The sequence below is a fragment of the Vanellus vanellus genome (genome assembly GCF_965231255.1).
Source record: "Vanellus vanellus genome assembly, chromosome: 12".
Taxonomy (NCBI): domain Eukaryota; kingdom Metazoa; phylum Chordata; class Aves; order Charadriiformes; family Charadriidae; genus Vanellus; species Vanellus vanellus.
The window spans coordinates 7,473,538-7,492,766 of NC_138917.1; the positions used below are offsets into that span (position 1 = coordinate 7,473,538).

At 36.8% G+C, this 19,229-nt stretch overlaps 1 protein-coding gene across 2 annotated transcripts in view; it reads left to right on the plus strand.

Moving 5' to 3' along the window:
* Window positions 1-19,229, plus strand: part of CDH13 (cadherin 13) — a gene marked incomplete at its 3' end in the record, with an annotated part of 498,288 nt that overhangs the window by 199,981 nt on the left and 279,078 nt on the right. For both annotated transcript variants that reach the window (XM_082489177.1, XM_082489176.1), the window contains exon 4: window positions 5,551-5,667. In XM_082489177.1, coding sequence (XP_082345303.1) covers window positions 5,551-5,667 — 117 coding nt within the window. The remainder of the gene's footprint in view (window positions 1-5,550; window positions 5,668-19,229) is intronic.

Consider the following 19,229-nt stretch of genomic DNA (forward strand, 5'->3'; position numbering starts at 1 on the left):
TTTTATTATTCTCAGAACAGGTAATTCCCATGGTTAATGTGTGCAAAAGGAAAGTTAATGGCATTTAGTCCATTATCATCTTAGAAAAACTTTTCCCTGACACAGAGTAAGTCAGGTGTGAAGATAAATGAAACTTATACTTGGATAGAAACAGGACTTTTCCATCGCAAAAGATACTGCAGAGGTTCAGGGCAATAGTGGAATGTATCATTTCACAAAGCAAAAGTTCAGATTTGTCTCCCCGATAGTTGACGTTTTGTCACCTATGCATTACAAAAATACTTCCGAATAAATTAGCATTAAAATAGTTATGATTTATACATGATTGAGTGATTTGAACAAGAATAAAACTTTTCCTGATGTGTTCTTGTCTCCTCTAAAGATAAAAGGAACCTCCATCCTATAAAAATACAGGTAGCTCAGCTAGCTGAACAGCACAGGAGCAAAGCCGTAGTCTGAGATTACCAAGTGTCTGTGAAGTTAATGGGTATATTGGGTAGGCAATGGAAGGATTTGCCTCTCTATTGATGTAACAGTGATAATAGTACAAACACCCAGAGTAATTAAATCAAGTTCCACCACCAATTTCCATTACCTAGATGATATGTCTGACCGTGCTTCACAAGTCTGGAAGTTTATGTGCTCTGACATAGCTGATTTCCTTTAGCATGCTAGATTTTAGCTGGATTTGTTTTTATAAAGTTTACAATGTGATTTTTAGGATGACATTTACAGGCATTGAGGACAGACTATTTCTGAGCAGATGTTTTTGTGTATGCCATTGACCTTTAAAATTCTTAACTTTCTTCATTGAGTTAATTAATTATTTAAACAGTTGTTCTTTAACTTACAAGTAAAGTTCCTGCACATTTCTTGTATTTTCATATTATTAACAACATGAGAAAATATTTTTCTATTTTGGCACATGTTTTAGAAATCATTAACTATTAATACTGCTGTTAATAAGCATTATTCTAATAATAGAAATAGCATAGATAAAGCAACTAAGTATTACAGCACATTTGCAAAATTTCAGCTGAGAGTTACATAAAAATTATTTCTTCTTAAGTTATCTACATGCAGTTTTAGTTTTTCAGCCTTAGGTACTGAGGTTCTTTTGTAGGAAGACTGATATACCACAGAACACAACATTCCATTTGCTAATGCAGAGGAATTTTGCTTGTAACAAGCATCCAATTAATTTTATTTATTTTTTGTATTTGGGACTGACCCCATTTTATACCATCAAGATTAGTATATAAAAACAACTAAATGGCAAGAAACCCCACCACTTTTCTGGTCACCATGGTGGATTACAGATTGCCACTCGAGTGATGTTTCCAACCTTTATTGTGACAAATCGATATCAGTATTCAGCCACCTTATTCCCATGACAAGTTCTAATGAAATTTTCTTTTCCAAGAGTAATGGTGCCTGCTACAGGATAGTGACTAGGCCATTCATTCAAATATTCAAGTACTGCAATGCTCCCAAGAACTCCTGGTAAAAAGAAAGAAAAAAAAAAAAAACAAAAAACAAAAAACCAAACCAAAACAGAGTGGAGAGTTCTCAAGAGATCTAGGGAAAGTGCAAATTGCGTAGCATCATAGTTTGGGCAGACCAGCATCTTTCAATGAAGGCATAACCTAAATGCTGGGAAAATGAGAGTCTGTGTTTGTTGCTTACTTAATGTGAATAGAGAATCAAGCTTTGTTGCCAGTGAACCAGCATATTGGGTGCTGAATTATTGCTGTACCAATTCCACATCTAGAGAGGGAATATAATGAAGTCAAAAATAGGGTGTAAAAGCTGGTTATGAAATGGTGGACAGTGAAACGATAGTTGGGTTCAGATCAGATAATCCACTGTTCGTGAGAAGAGCAGCTGAAATATAGTGATCGTGGATGTGATATTGCAGTTAAATAGTAAAAACACAGAACCTGGTAGGATTTATCTCCTGCTGTTTTGGTTTAAAAAAAGAAAAAAATCAATCGGAACCTCAGAATTTCTATTTTTGGTGTGCTTTTCTTAGGGAGGCATAGATTTATTATAATTTTTTAAAAAATTGCGTGTGGATGGATGGTTCTGGACACACACCTTAAGTTTCTGTTTGTTGTGCAAAGCAGCAGGCATGGGAGAAGCAGATGGTAATCATAGCCATTGCCTCTCTGGGTGCTGGTTGAATACCACCCATCTGGAACACGCTATTCTAGGCTCTCCAGACTGCCAGCTCCAGACTCCTGGCACATAAATACTTGTCTGGAGTCACAGCTGCTGGTAGGTACTGGTAGGTACTATAGTCTTAGATCAACTGGTTCCAGAAAAGATGATGTAAAATTCCTTTGTGGGTTTCACTTGTGTCAAGAAACAAGACTCATGTTATAATACTAGTCTGATATTGTAAGAAAATTTGAAGCAAAATTACCAACTTTATCCAGAGTAATTTCATATCCCTTGTGAGTTGCTTCTTCAAGAAATTAAATAGTTGAATTCAGTCAAAATTATTATATATGCAATATATCCACCTGTGAATGAGAGTCTTTTCAGTGTTTTGACTGTCGAATCAGGTGCTGAGCGCACATGTAATTTCAGATTCTTTGGCTTCTACCTTATATACTGGTTGAAGACTGAACCACCACTTGCAGCTGGTTGGCATTAAGCAAAATGTTCTTTCTTTTTCTGTGTTCTTTACAAATGGGGAAGTCATTGGGATAACTATAAACAGCACTGAATTATTAAACGTGTTGGTGAAGTACTCTTGACATTTTCTTCCTTTCTGTTCACCTGCATTCCATCGTGATGCTTTTGGCTACTCATTTAATCAGTCATGTTACTGTTAGACACCAGGGGATGATGAGAGAGAGCAAAATCATAATGAAGAAATCAGTATTTAAAAAACAGCAGTGAGATTTGAAGAATAAACAGTGTGAAACATACTCGGAGAGGTGCCTACATTTCTGCGCCCAATTTGCTGAAGCTTTCTTGTTCATGCAACAGACTAATTGTGTTTAAAAACAAACAAACAAATACTATTTTTTTCCTTTTTTGTTCCAAAGTCCTGCTCAGAAATCTGGACTTGAAGGCCTTAAGTCTTGCCACTCTTCTGCTTTCCTTTATAACTTTATTTGTATTGATGCCTCCAGTGATGACTTATTAAATACAATTTGGCTTTGTCTATTTGTGGACCTTCTGGGAAAGTGTAAGGATAACCTGTCATGAGAAAATGATGCATTAATTACTTGTGGGTCTATGACTACCAAAGCTGTGAGACCTAGACATTGAGCAGTCTGAAAATTAGGATAGAACAAAACATGAAACATTCAAGGTCAGGTTGGACGGGGTTCTGAGCAACCTGATCTAGTTGAAGTTGTCCCTGCTTATTGGCAGGAAGGTTGGACTAGATGATATTTAAAGGTCCCTTCCTACTCAAACCATTCTATGACACAGAGAGATGTAAATCTGAATGAATGTCTTGCTTGTTCCCAAAGAACATTCATCTGGGATTTCTTCCTTACATTTTCATGAGCTGAAGGGCAACCATGAAGGTAGGAGTTAGCATGAGTGAAAATTGTGATCAGTTGAGCGCTGCTGCTGTTGAGCTAAAGAACTGATACTTCCTTTTAGACATAGTGGTACTCACTTTTACTCTCCTTAGAAATGTCAGAGACACATGCCAGCCACACTGTCTGCTGTGTTTACAGTATAAGTGATTTTGAAAGCTTACTGCTCTGTGCATTTGCCTTTGGACAGAATTCAGCTCTTTCTTTTTTATTTGACACTTCAAATGTTTTTATCTTGAATTTTCTCATGAATTTTTATTAGGCTAAATTCTTTTGGGAGAGGAATTGAAAGACAAAAATAGGGACCCAAGTGGCCTGCAGACTGAAAGATTAGAGGGAAGTGGCAAAGCCTTTGGGAGAGATGGGAACTCTCTATCAGGGTGAGCCTGAAAAAGTTATGAAAATTGGCAAAATTGTGAGGAGGGATTCTCTGCGTGGTTCCCACTGCTCTTTGACTTTATCATGTCTAAAGCTGACTTTTGAAGACTTGAGTTTCCCTTGCTGCTGTTTGTTGTCAAATTTGAAAAGTGATGCTAAAGCTAGTAGAGGTAGAGCAGTGTTTTGATGATGATAGATACATTAGATGGGAGGCACCTATACAGATGGCAGCAGGAGCAACCTGTGGAGGTGTTGACTGATGGACATCCAGATCGTGTCACCAGGAAAACTCATTCAGCTTTGCAGTGTTATAAAAATAAAACCTAGGGATGGAGCTCTCCTTATGTGATAAAGTAGCAGCTATTAAAACAACAGCATGGACTCCAGAACTGACTGAGAAACTGAGGCTTCTAAAGTTTCTGCATTAAGAGAGCAGAGCAGTGTTATCTGTAGGATGTAACTGCCTTACTGGAATTGTACATTTAATTCAACCTATGATTTCTTTTATAAAACTATCATGACAACCTGAATGAGTACTAATGGTCTAAATCTTTTTCAGTTTCACAATTCCCAACATAGTATAAATTTGTGATGGTTTGTTTGTTTGTTTTTTAAAGGAGGAGAGCTTTGGTAGATGGGGAAAGGCTGTTTTTCACCTTGGTAATAATTGAGTGTGCTTGGAGAAGAGAGTTGCAGAGACTGTAGGAGGAAGGAGAAGGAGCGGGTGGTCTCTGGGAAACTGCAGCTCATGCAGAGAGAGCACTGAAAGGATCAGAGAGCAGAAGGGGAGGGAAGGCAAAGGTGTGACGGTCAGAGTTTTCCAGGGGGCAGAGTCCGCTGTGAAGAGTTTGCTGTAGCTCATAAAGTGCTGAATTGCCTGAAGCTTAGCTAGAACTAAATACTCCAGAAAATGCGGTGGGAAAAGGAAGACTTGTGTATAAACCACTTACACTTTTGTTATTTCTGATGTAGTAGCATGACATTTTCTCTAAGGAAAAAAAAAAAAAAAAACCAAACAAAAAAACCAAACCCCAAAATATCCAGCACACTCCCCCCGCACCCCAACTAGCTGATATTCTAAGTTACACCTGCGTTTTGGTGTCTATTGTTTATTTTTACTTGAAAGCTTCTGGTATTTATTGAGCGTTCATTAGCTGGGGACAGGTTCAGCAAACTCACCTGTAAGTTCTGTTTGATTAAAAGCCTGGACTGAGAAGTGACCGAGTGTAGGTGTGACTTCAGATGGCAAAATTATGCAAGACATTTATTTTACAGGTCTCATGCAAGTATTTGAGGTAAGCCAGACCTTGTTTAACATTTATGATTTAAGCAGTCATCAGGTTAGGATGGTAGGCACACTGTGCTTAGGTTTAAAACTAATCTACAGGAATACAAAATGAATATGGCCTGTCCATTGTCACGGTAATAAGTGGAGTCACCAGACAGATTTAAATAATTAGTTTGATATATTATCTCTAATTGCTGGAAAACATGTAATACAAAATCTAGAATCTGGTAGCACGCATTAATTTTGCCTAAAGGTGCAGGGAATGGAAATAACAACTGAGTATTATTTTGAAAGTCTTTGTAATTGGTCTTTTTTCTTTTTTAGGAAATCTTTAAGATAGAAGGCAACCTTGGAATTCCAAGACAAAAAAGGGCTATTTTGGCAACTCCAATATTAATTCCTGAAAATCAAAGACCACCATTCCCCCGATCTGTTGGCAAGGTAAGTCAACAAAGAACAAGATCAAATTTTGATATTAACTGATCTATTGATCTTAAAATTTTGTAATGCCTGTCATGTTGGTAGTAATATCCCAGTCAAAATTAAGAAGCATAAAACCGAACAGAGGAGTTTGTTCTTTCTGCCTATAATGTGTAGACAGATAAAAATGTCTTTGGATTCATGGCAGACTTTTACAGCATACATTCTGGTAAAAAGCATGAATCAGACACATGTTTTCATGCAGCTGCTATCTTCAGTAGAGGTAGCTGCCTACCTCTATATCTATGAGTTAGACTGGGGCTGAAATCTAGGCCAGGAATGTTACAAAGAATATCCTATTGCATAATGTGGATTGTCTTGTTTCTGTTCTCAAGACCTAGAAGGAATTTGTAAATCATTACATGTAAAAACATCTTTTGTTCATTTTTTAATTTTTAATGTCCAAAGACTAACTAAATCTTTGCAGGTGTTTTCAGTTTTATTTTATGTTGTTTGCAAAGGTTTGACAAAGAAGTGGAAAGTTTTTCTTGTGTTTGCAGGCAACCGAATAAAAGAGAGTTCTAACAGCCACTTTTCAGAACTTCAGACATACAGCTTGTGCATACAAAAAGATTAAAACTAAAATACCAATAATTGTTCAAATGGCCGTTTAGGCATCAGAATTTGTAATTATATGAATATATTTTGCACGTTGTCAGTTTTGAAACAGGGACCCTTATGCATTACTCTGATTTCAGTAGGTGTGTTAATGACATGACAACCTATACACCTGTGGACCCTATTCCTAATTCCCACTAATATGACCACTAGAGCTAAATGCACAGCTCAAGGGCAGAATTTTACTCCACGATCGATGTGTAATTTAGCCTGCTGGCACCTAATAAGTTACTTTAATAATTAGGAAAAGTTGTTTTCCTATCAGTAAAAAGAAAGAATAATCTGTGAAGATTTCATTTTCTCCCCTATCCCTATCAATAATTTATACTGATTTTATGAATTTTTGCAAGTTTTTCTAGCTTTCTGAAGTATTTTTTAATGTGTCCTAAACTTTCTAAAGCCAGTTCTGAACTTTTCCCGTCGCATTTCAGTATTTGAGATCAATAACTGAGGTAAATATTGTTGGTTAATATGTTAGTGATAACTAGTTAATTTTTAAGACTTTTGTAGTACAATGTTAAGGCAGCGAGAGAATTAGAAAGGTTACTTATCCACAGATCTATAGTCTTCCTTTTTTTTCTTTTTTAAATTGTTTTATCTGTACCTGCCCCCTTCCACCCCTACTGCTCATGAAAACTGAATTTTTAGATCTGGGGTAGCCCGAGTTGCTCTCTAGAAGTGCCTTCATTAAGTATTTTTATTGGGAGTTTAGAACGCTAGTCCTGGTAACTGAGGTTCCTTAAGCAGAACAAGATGAATCGGGTCCTATTTGTACTTAAATGTTTTCCTAGCATCTTGTCACCTTGATTTTTTATCATTTCTGAAATGCTAGTCAGGGATCACAAGTTAAGTGTATTGGATAATGTACAAACACAGAAGCGTAAAAGCATCTGGCACTCTGTTTTTCAAAGGCCCTAAGATATACCTATCCTCAACTAGTGTTTCAATTATAGCAACTGCAAATGATCAGCACCTTGAAATACTTTAAGCTGTCATCAAGTCTTTAAATATGATTTTTTTCATTATATTTCTAATTTTAGAATCTAGACATGAGTATTTTGGCTATAGTCTCTTGCAAGTAGACTTGCAATACACATAGAGTGTATATGTGTCAAGTGAGATAAAAAAATTTGGAGATATCTAAAATAATGGAATAAATATTCTAAGTCAACTGCAGTAATTTGCAACTGAATGCTTAGCAAAGCATAAAAAAAGGGTTTGGAGCCTCAGACGTACTGATGGTAGGGAAGAGTTTATTGTTCCCTAACTAAAAAATTCAGTAGGAGTCAATGCTGAAAATAAAAGCAATGATTTTAGGTCTTTTTGACATGTCATGGATCTTACATAAGACATGTCATGAACTCTTCAGAAATAGAATAGTCTGCACTACTCTAGAGAGCCTTAGACACCCGATTCATGTACTTGTTTCAGACCCTGCACAAACTGCAGAAAAAGTTCATCTGTCTCATTTAACTTTAGAAGTTTATTGTGAACTGTACGTAGCCTCATGAATTTGCAAAAATCTATTTAGGCGCCCATTTCTGTGAGGCATGAGAAATGCATTTCCTCTTCCTCATTATTTTGGGGCTTATCTTCAGAAGCCTCGACAGGGCACTACATGTGCTGAGGAACTGCAGCTTCTGATATGTATGAATTTCTCTTGAACTTAAACTTGGCCATGTCTGGTCTGTTGTAATTGCTGTGAAGGGACATTGCAGATGTATTTTGTAGCGGCGGTTTCTATAGTGTTTTGGGCAAAAGAGAGAACATACAGAGAATGGGTAATTCGCATGTTATAATAGAATTTAAAAAAATAGGAAGGAAGAAGAAAAGAAAGCAGCTTCTGGCTCCAACTTCTGTCATGTAACTGCCAGCAGCCAGGGCTGAGAACTCCTGTAGGTTTGCTGTGATGGGAACATACTGTGGGGGCTCACAAGGACTCACCCTGTCGACCCAACACCGTGAATAGTGTCCTTCTGAGCTCCTCTAATGGGCATTTCCAGTCAAATCGCTGTGAGATTGCACAGTGGGACACTTTATGTTTTATTCAGGCATAGTAATAAACATAGTAATAGCAACATTTAGGAACAAGGAATATGGGGGGGTGGGTAGGGAATAAGCACACATTTTCCTGTGTAAAAAATAATTCCAGGTTTTGTTTTACTTTCATCTTTGTTACTGTACTTTGCTACATTTTCTGTTATTCAGGAACGTGAAGCTTTCCTGACTGAATGAAATATAGGATAGTGATAATTTCAGATATGACTAGTTCTGTTTGATACCATCATGTTTGGAAGTCTACATAAAAGTTAGGTTTCTGGTTGCACCCTGAGTGTGTTATGTTCATCTGTTTTTTTTCATCTGCTTTATCAAATTACCAGTGTAGTTTATTCATCTGTCCTGATTGCCTCTTGATTTCCAACCCACACTATGTTGCCTGGAAATGCACATGGTTGGTTGGAAGCGATCACAGCAGCCACCAACAGTTGAGCTGGGCACTTAGCTGGGAGCTGGGCAGATGCGCAAAAATAGGAGAGCAGGGAGACAACAAATAATCACGTTTTATTTCACAATTGGGAAACAAAAGCATAAACGAAAAAAAAAAAACCTGTGGGGATTTTAGGAGACTTTATTCATTAAGGTTTGGTAATATAAATCAGGGAGGAGATATTGCACTGGACAAGTGAAAAAATTGGTTTGTTTTAGTTAATTACAAAAATTCAAAATAGTATTTAACTTAAGAAGGGAATACATGTGTGGAGGCTGTTCTCTGTGCTGTTAGTGGCGTTCCAGCCATAACCACTTAGGAATGAGTCTATTGCCTTACTGTTTGCACACCCTTCATTAGGCTATCTCTTAATTAAATAACTATCATAGACGTGCTGTGCTTGTAGGTAGAGGAATCTCACCTTTTAGCAGAATTTAAGCTTTTGCATATTATCCTTCATTCCTGAGGGAAAATAGTGAGATTAAAATATTTTAATACAGTCTTGGTAATATGGGTCTTTGTGACCAGATGGCCCAGGCTACAACTGTTGACTGTTATTGATGTGTTTTGTTTAGCTCTTGCTGATATAGCACAGGGATATGATATTGAATTTTTAGTCTCTCTCCATATGTTACTTTTCCGGTTTATTTGTCCACATCACGTCAAATGAAGTACAAAACAGTGGGATGCAGGATTATCTTGTCATTATGAGGATAGGTTATTCGTCACTACGCTATGGAAATGTTTTCTAAGACTAACTTAAGAGAGGTGGTTCTATGCATCTGTTTGATGACAGTCTGCAGGCCCACTTTAGCTGTGGGGATGAACTGCATGATGGTACTTTTTGAAGTTTAATCCTTACGCTAACAGAGAGCTCAAAGTGCAGCTCTTCTTCCAGACATTAGAAGAGATGGACATCTGCAGAGTGAGAGTGTATTAATATAGGCTGAAAGGATTTGCTATGGATTTTATTGATCGACATACAATGAACCTGTGATTCATAAGAATGAGTTTTTTAATTGTTAACGCATAAGATCTTGAAGCTGTGAGCGGCCTGGTAAAAATTGGTTCAGTGAAGGCCAGAAGACAGAGAGAGGTACACAGTAAACTTTGGAGGAAACTAGTGCTGAATGAAAAAAAAGGTAAACCTTATTTTTTGCCAGTAAGAGATTTTGTTTCTCTATTACTTGACTGTTTTGTCCTTTTGGAAGAAGAGGGGTTGTTTGTTCAGATATTTTGCATCAGGTAACGTATATATATTCCCTGCCTCTGATCTGGGCTGAAGGACAATTAGCTGCCAAATGACAATTAGATGGCAGGACTGACCTAAACAAAAGCTCGAGAGAAAAAGTAGTGCAGGCTAGCAATCAAGATAGAAATCTTTAAGATCTATGAAGAGGTTGGTTTTTTCCCCCTCCTCCGAGCTGTGAATTTAAGGCAAAGAGAAAACACAGCTTGTCTGTTAATGCAGCAACAGGAAAAAAAACTGAAGAGGGGAGGAAAATGAAGATAACTGAATGTAAAAGCTGCTGGAAGCTTATTATTTTTGAGTGGCTATCTGATTGAGGCTATTTATATATGATAAATTATATGCTTCACAGAAGAGCAGTGTTAAGTACTAAAGACGCAGCTGGAAAAAAATGCCAAACTTCAGGCAAAAGTTTGAAGAGAAGGTGACAGAAGTATCAGGAGATATGATTATGATCCACCAACCTTTGAAGGCAGCCTAGAGAAAAGGATTGTAGATACAGGAGGACGTGACAACAGAAGAACAAGAGCAACAGTAAAATAAAAGCTGAATTGAGAAGTGTATTTGTTCTACTGGAAAATCAGGCAAAAATAAGGGAGAGGGGAGACAGAGTCTAAAGAGAAGAGGAGGGAAAGGACCTAGCTAGACTGGGTGTCCCAGTCTGGAAGATAATGGTGTGTGCTGACAGAGAATAGAATGATGTGCAGAACAGAGGCGCTGTACCTAAAAGACTTTCCAACCGCAAGAGAGAGATCTGTGTGACTCCTTACCAACTTCTCAGTTGGTAAAGGTTTGAATCTCAGTTCTTGGTCTGAATTTTCACGTCACTTGCTAAAAATGATGCAGAGAGACTTTATTTCTTACTATGGAATTAGAAGTGGGTGTGAGGTCTACAGAAAAAATCCAGTGGATTTTTTAAAATTAATTTTTAGTATCTGTTTGGTTGTTTTCAAGCCATTACCACATCAGATGTAGTGACCAGGCTGTTCCAAAGAGTATGCTCAGAAAAGAAGAGGTGGTTGTCAGCAAGAATTCTGACTTGTCCAGAAGGCAAGAAATTTCAGTGACAGCTGAATAAATGGTGCCATCAGGGAGATGTTGGAATGATTGGCTCATGGGAAACATTGCAGGGTGGGGACCTTTTTCAGAGAGTAGATGGAATTACTTGCTTACAAGGAACATTGGTTTCTTGCATAAAAGTCTGATGGCGTATAAGGAGACCACTCAGCTAAAGTATGCAGAAGTGTGTCTATCATTCTATGTAGGCAATAGCTCTTTCTAATCCAGCAAGAAAAAAGGTTGGGATTAGAGAAAAATCAAGTTATGGGACTAGTACAGTAAGATTGGGCAGAAATATATGTGAGCTCAATTTGTTCAGCCTAGCACAGTAACTGTTTTCTGTAAATCCTGAGTGAGTCTAATGATATAAGCAAAAGGAATACACTGGCATAATAACTAATGGATATAAATTCTGGTGGAAGATTAGAAGAAAAGTTTCTGATCCCCAGAGAAGAGGAATTAATTTCCAACAGAAGTACTGAGGAGGGAGTACAAAGTTTGATAAATATACAATCACAGTTGCATAATACATCTGCTTCTGATCCTGAAAGAACAGACACCTAGAGGTTTCCTGCTATTCTAGTGTTCTTGAAAATGTGTAATACCCTGCTGAGTTGGACCTGAACGGACTGTTGGAGATGTCAGAGTTTAACATCTGATCAAATTCACGGCTTGCATGAAAGAATGGCACACTTCTGACCTTCATGGAAAAATACCAACCTACCTCAGCAATGAATGTAATGAAATGAACAGCACTCCATTAAATTAAAGGGCTTTCGATGCAAGTACATGAATTATTAAACTACAGCATATTAATTTTCATTAAAGGATATGTATTTGATGTCCTAACAAACCATTAAATGAAAACAGCACTTCAAATTTATCTCTTTTTTGGAAAGGTCTCTCTTCAAATTTCCCTTTTTTAAAAAATATTGATAGTCACATAAACAATTCCAACACAATACATTTGTTCTCTTTAAGCTAACAGAATTCTAATGGAAAGCCTTGTTAAAATACTTCTGTTTACTTAAGATCTCTCAGAAGAATCCCACTTGAGCAGCAGTCGCCTTGGAAAACTGGAAAATAATAAGAATTGACCATTATTTTTCAGTGTTTGTTGTCATTAATAAGAATAAAAGAATTTTAAAACATTTGAGGAATGCTTTCTAATCTAGTTACTATGGTTACCAGTTTGTTGGAGATAAAACAGTTCTATGGCAACGATGGAATTAAATTTTCTGCCTAATATTGAAATATCCAGTACCTAATTTCCTGCTTCATAATAAATCATGCTGATGACCTTAAGGAGAGCACCAAACAGAAGAGATTTTATGCTCTGAAGCTGTTCAGTAAAGTATACTACAGTTTAACTGTCACATTGTTTGTGTTAACTTTGATCTCAGAAGTTGGTATCTTAAACTGTGTTGTAGATGAAGGTACAGGGGAAAAAAGCCTGTCCTTGCCAGTAAATTACCTATGTAAAGTAACTAAGATGAAATAAACCCCTGGCAACTATTTTTTCATTGACGCACTAATTGAATTTTAGACTCAAGTTTAAGGAAAATATTTGGATTATTTTTAGATGCAACAGCTATTTCATCTAATGATGCCCAATGTTAAGACACCTTTCCATAATTCTTTTTTTTTTTTCCTTAAATGGTTAATTACAGTTTTGCAAAAGCAAACCCAAAGAATCTCCCCAAAACTCCAGGCCTGTTCCAGCTTTCTTGACCCAATTAAGTCCCCAGGCTCATGTTTTGAGAATCACACATACGGTGTGATTCTGTACCAGGGCTTACTGAGATACTATGGATGGGAATGCCATCGACAGCAGCAGCCAGAAAGCCCTTTCAAGGGATGCAGAATAATAGTTATTAATTTGCCATTCCCTGACTCAATCCTCCATAGTTTTCATGAAACTATGCTGATTTTTTGTTAAATTTTATCTTTACAATCTTCCAGGATGATTCTATAACCTGAGTTGACTAACGGAAAGTTTTTTCTTATCCACTTTGACTTTTCTCTGTCTTACTTTAATTCAGTTGTTTGAAATATGTCTGAATGTATACTTTTGAGCAAACCCTTAATCTCTGAATTCTTAGTAGGGGCAAATTTTAACCTTAAAATGGCCTAATACTGTAATCTCAGATTGGTGAAACTGAGTATTTGGATCTAGGACTTCTGTTTGCTTGGTACCTTTCATTTGTAAAACTCCTTCTTGCAAATCTACTTACTGTAACACTTCCTTTTAAGTAGGATGACAAATGCAACAGACTTATCCAGCGTTACTCAGCCATGTGCTGTGTTAATATGTTGCTAGCAAGCAGATGAGATCTGCAGAGTATAGAGGTCAGTGGAGAGAACATGACCATAGAGCTTCCTTTAAATCAATTAAGATATTTATTTGATCGCTGTTGATTCATACTGCTTTGGATGTGATCTGTTTGTTATCTGAATACCGTACCTTCTCCATCCAATCATTTTCCTGTTTCATTCCAAATTATTCCTTAGGTTTCCTATTATGCAAAGTCAGTTGTTAGCAAGTGTATAGTGTAATATAAAGCGGTATCCAAATGAATGACATTTTGGGAAGAAAAATAACTTATCTCTGCCAATTTACAAGCTAAATACTGTCATACTGTCAACCTTGGTACTTCCATTAATGAAAGACTTTAATAAAGGCATTTTGTGGGCTGGACTGGTGACAAATTTGATATTACTAGCTGTGGCTTGTTAAAGTGGTATTAAGAAAAAATGGTTGGCAGAGCATTTCCAGAAGGAAAAATGGTATGTATTATGTATGGCTCATCTGTAAGGTAGAGTAAATAGCTGTTGCTCAGGAAACAATAGTTATTTTCTTCCTTCCGGCTACCTGCTGGATCTCTTCAATGATTACTAACTAATTTTAACCTTTTGTGGTTTTCTCTTGGTTTTATCATACATGGATGATGATTCTTTTGAATTTTCTCTCTTGCATTTTAGAGTGATGTATAGTAACAGATCAATAGGGTAGGTGAAGGAGTATGATGCCAAAGTCTATAAAGGCAGCTGTGATTTAATTCAGTAAACATTTTTCCTTTCCCTTTCCAATACAAAAGTTGCGCTTTCTTGTCATTAATGTGCCTGGAAGTGGTTTCTAAGATTAGGTCCTCCATAATATTTCCAGGGATTGAGGTGAGGCTGACTGGCCTGTAGTTCCCTGGATTCTCCTCCTTGCCCTTCCTGAAGTTAGGAGCGACATTTGTTTTCCTCCAGTCTTTGCACACTTCTCCAATATGCTATTATCTATCAAAGATTATCGAATATGCCCTTGCAATGGCGTCTGCCAACTCCCTCAGCACTTGTGGGTGCATCCCATCAGGGCCCATGGACTTTTGTACGTCCCGTTTACTTAAGTGTTCCCCAAACTGATCCTCTTCCACCAGGGGTGGAAGATCTTCCTTGATCTAGATTTTTCCCTCTGGTCTCTGGGATTCCTGAAAGCCAGTCTTGCTAGTAAAGACTGAGGCAAAGAAAGCATTCAGTACCTCCTCCTTTTCCATGTCCTGTGTAACCTAGTCCCCCAGCTCATTCAGCAATGGGTCCACGTTTTCCCTATTTGTCTTTTTGTCATCTATGTATTAAGGGAAGCCCTTCTTCTTGTCTTTGAGATCCCTAGTCAGGTTCAATTCCATTTGGGCTTTAGCTTTCCTTTCTTTTTCCCCAGATGCTCGGATAATGTGTCTTTAGTCCTTCCAGGTTACCCATCCTTACTTACACCCTCTGTATACTTCCTTTTTGTGTTTGAGTTTGGCCAGGAGCTCCTTGTTCATCCACACAGGCCTGCTGGCATTTTTGTCTGACTTCCTATTCATTGGTATGGAGTGCTCTTGAGCTTGGAGGAGACGATCCTTGAACATTAACCAGCTTTCTTGGGCTCCTCTTCCCACAGGACTCAAGGATATCTTTAAAGTGGCAAAAGCCTGTTCTCCTTAAGTCTAGGGTGTAGCGAGCTTCCTTTTTATTTGCCTCCCTACCCTCAGGATCCTGAACTCTACCATTTCATGGTCACTGCAGCCAAGAATGCCTTTGACCTTCACATTCCCAACAAGTCCCTCGTTGGCAAGTTTGAGGTCCAGCAGAGCACCTCTTCCTCGCTGCCTCCTCTATCACTTGGAGGAGGAAGATATCATCAATGCAGGACCCTCCTGGATTGCTGTTTGTCCTTTCAGCAGGTATTGGGGTGGTTGAAGTCTCCTATGAGGATCAGGGCCTGGGAATCTGAGACTGCTCCTATCTGTCAGTAGAGGACCTTATCGACTTGACGAAATGACTTTTGGTATCTTTGCACTTTTAAGTGTATAATGTTTGCCTTACCTTATTTAAAGACGAGCTGATGTCTTTTATCATAGTTAATAATATGTCATTTTGAAGTAAATGTTGCTCTACTCCACCTATCTTTTGTTCAAGGTCAAATATGTAAAAATATGAATTATTTTACTGTAATCAATGATCCATTGTTGAACTAAAATTTTCACTTACAGAAATCTCCATTTCCCTTTTCTTTATCTTTTGAAAAGAACATTGTAGTTTGACCACTCTCCTTAAAATCCCTCAGAAAGAGAATGATTACTTTCTGCCATTGAAACATTGCTTAAGCAAGGGCAAATGAAAATTCAGACAACTGTATTTTTGGATTAACCTGCTTTCCAATGTTCTGTAATTAAATTAATAAGAGTGTTGATTTTTGGTTTGGTCATCATATTCTTTAAATTTTCTGAAGCTGTTTATGAAGTCATGCCAATTATTGGAATTTATATATTTTAAATTTAAATACAGGGATCATGCACTCCATGTTTTATTTATATACACATAAATACTCAGAGATGTATAACAATGAGTATGGGATTGTACACACATATCCAGACTTTCATGTACTCTCCTCTTGGTCAATGCTATTGACTTTTTATGTGCTTTTTCTCCCATTTTAATCTATGAGATGCTGCTGTGGAACATATTGCTTCTATTGGAAAGTCTCCCAGTTTCATCTGCTCTTATATCAACAAGTATCGGTAGCATTGTTTTTCTTCCAAATCTTATTTTCCTGCCATGCTACTATCTGTCTCCTATTTCTGAAGAACAGGTGAATAACATGGAATAAATATTTATACAAATTCTATCTAAGAATTGAAATGACTCAAAATGTTTGCACAATTTTGCCAGCATGTTATTTTAGCAATTTTATTTAGCTTGAGTTGTGGTTTAAGCTGAGGTGCAACAGTCTTTATAAGCTTGTTCTCATCACTCAGCACTGCCATGGAGTGGCAGTCTGTTTGTTGAGCATATACTACAGCATTTTTCTGTATCATTGCACAACGATGTCGGACCTTAAGCAAATTGAAGCTAACAGAAATTCTTGCATCAAAGGTGGGAAAGGATTTTTGATCAGGCCAACCGTCTGGGGAGATTGCAGGGGCAAAAAAGGATGCTTGAAGGAAGCATGAACTAAGCTGATCATGTTCATATCAGGTTATAGTTTATTTCACTGTGTTTGTAGGGAAAATTATTCAAGTAGATTTGGAATATAGAATTTTTATCAAGGTTCAAATTTTTCTCTTTTTTTTGATTATAGTAAGTATTTTTGCACTGCTTCAGAAGTTTTTCTGTTCGTTTCTACAATGCATGGGCAAAACTATTAAGCTTACATGTTCAATTGTACTTGTTGGAAATGAGAATGAATTTTGATAATAGAAATCTGTACAACAATGAAGTCCAGAAATTGAAAGTAGTAATGATCACTATAATCCAATAACATGTGTCTTAATATATTTTTTTACCTATTAGAATTGCAAAAACAATGAGGAAGTGTGAATGTAGCTGAGTGTGGCTACAACTTGAATTCAGCGGCTATTTTAATTTAACAAATTCATGTTCAAACCTGATTTACAATATATTACAAGTATTTTCATTGAGCTATTAAATTGATGAAGGCTGGTTGCCAGGTCCTCCTACCTGTGATAACACCTCAAGCACAATGACCCTAAATCATCCCAAAGTGCCCTCAGCACCACTGGTGTTTTCTACTTTCTGGCATTTCAAACTGGGATAAGAGAGAGCACGTCCTGGAGCTATGGCTAACCTGACTGGGCAATGGATATTCATTTGCAAAACAGAAATTCTTCCTACCTTTCTGTCTCTGCAGGTTTTAGTAGGTCTTTTCGCTTTACATGGCTATAATTTGCATGGAACTTTTAGGAACACTGTATCTTGGATTTTTTTTTCTGGTTGAATTTGATTGAAACTAGCCAATAGGCTTAAAATGGATCAGACAGCATAATCACTTAATGCTGGGTTTTTTAGGGGACCAGACTAAAGAAGCAAGTGTTTGGCTTAACAGCCTTTCCTCAACACATTCTTTTCTACTTGACAAGCCCTTCAATGTTACTGAAGAAGCTATTGTTCTTTGTAGGGTTGGAATAATGGTTAAATCGAGTATAATCACAGAGCAATGTGTTTGATGGGGGACTCACTAATTATTTAAGGGAAAAACTACAAGTATCTATATAAATTTTATCACCAATCAAAATTAATGAACAATACAGAGCATGCTGGAATTGTGTAAATAGGAAAACATAATAAATCAACTTAATCCATTATTACCGTGCCATTGGGCTTTCTAATCTGAATTTGCTAAGGGTCATTGGAACATGAAAATTAATTTGAAGTAATAGAATCTGTTATATGTGGATTAATTTATTATTTTTTTTTTTAGAAAAGGCATATAGTACCATTACTGAATTTTATTAATTTCTTTTCTTGTGAGAATTTTAGCATAACTATTATTTAATAAATTATCTCCTTTAAAAAAATAAAAACCAAGCACAATCATGATACAGTCAATAATGCTTTGGAAAAAAAATTGTAATTATCTGTTAATGAGAAATCTTAAAAACCAGGCATATTGTTTCCTTTAGGGGCTGACTGATGAAGGACAGTCTTTGTAAGTAGTAGAAAATTGATTGGTGTTTTGGGTTTGTTTTTTTTTTTTTCCCAAGATTTCACAAAGATTGGTAATTTCAAACTCTTCAGAGAAAAAGATACAGAAGTAGTTCACAAGCCCTTGCTATGAGCTCAGAACATGTTAGCTGCTGAATGTATCCTCCAGTTCTTTTTCTTGTTTACAAGAAAATAAGCTTTGACCACATTTTGTTATGTTGAAAACTTTCCCATTCTGAACAGCCTTCTAATTCAGGGAACAAATTTATCACAAGTTATGATTCGCTGATCATAACTTATGTGTATGCATATATGTGTGTAAATTATAGCACATGAAGACAGGTACAATGCATTCTAGTACAATATCTACTTAGAGCAAAAAATAATTTTTATCCTCACATGCTTTTCAAAAGAACAATTTTCTAAAATTCTTATTAGACTGTCAGAGTTAATTATATTTTTAGAATTAGACTCAAATTTTCCCATCAGCTTTTTAAATCAAGGACTAGAGGCAAAATACAGCTAGGCTGCCATTTTTTTGTCCTTCATTCTCTCAAGGAGGGACTCCCTGCTGCTTGTGTAATGAACCATGTGGACCCTTATGCAGTAGCTTTCAAAGTAAGAAATTATTGCATTGAGGAGCTAGGGAAATTATCTCATTGCAAATAATTTAGTTGCAGGATCTGCCATTGGTTTCAGTCATGAATTTACTCTTAGGAGATTTTGGGTTTTGTAAATTTGTGTGACAAGCAAATAACTGACAAACTGTTAAACAGTTTTACTTCCATTGGAGGTTCAGGAAGACTGTAAGAGGGTTCTCGAAAATCCCCAACCTCCCTTAAAAAGTGAAAGTACGATTGAAATGGAAGAGTAAACTATAAACGACCAGTAAACGTTTTTCAAGTATTTCAGAAACTAGGGTGTTCCCTGCAAGGGAGGCTGTGTCACACTGCAGATGTTCTCAATGAAGGAAGGGGACAGGAGTCTGGAGGAGCATCTCAAAATAAATGAGTGCAGAGCTAACCAGAAAAATGAATATTATAAAATAACAAAGACCAAACTTGCAGAGGGATTTAACAGTACTGAATGACTAAGTTTGCTGATAACTCCAGATTAGTCATATATAAAACTCAG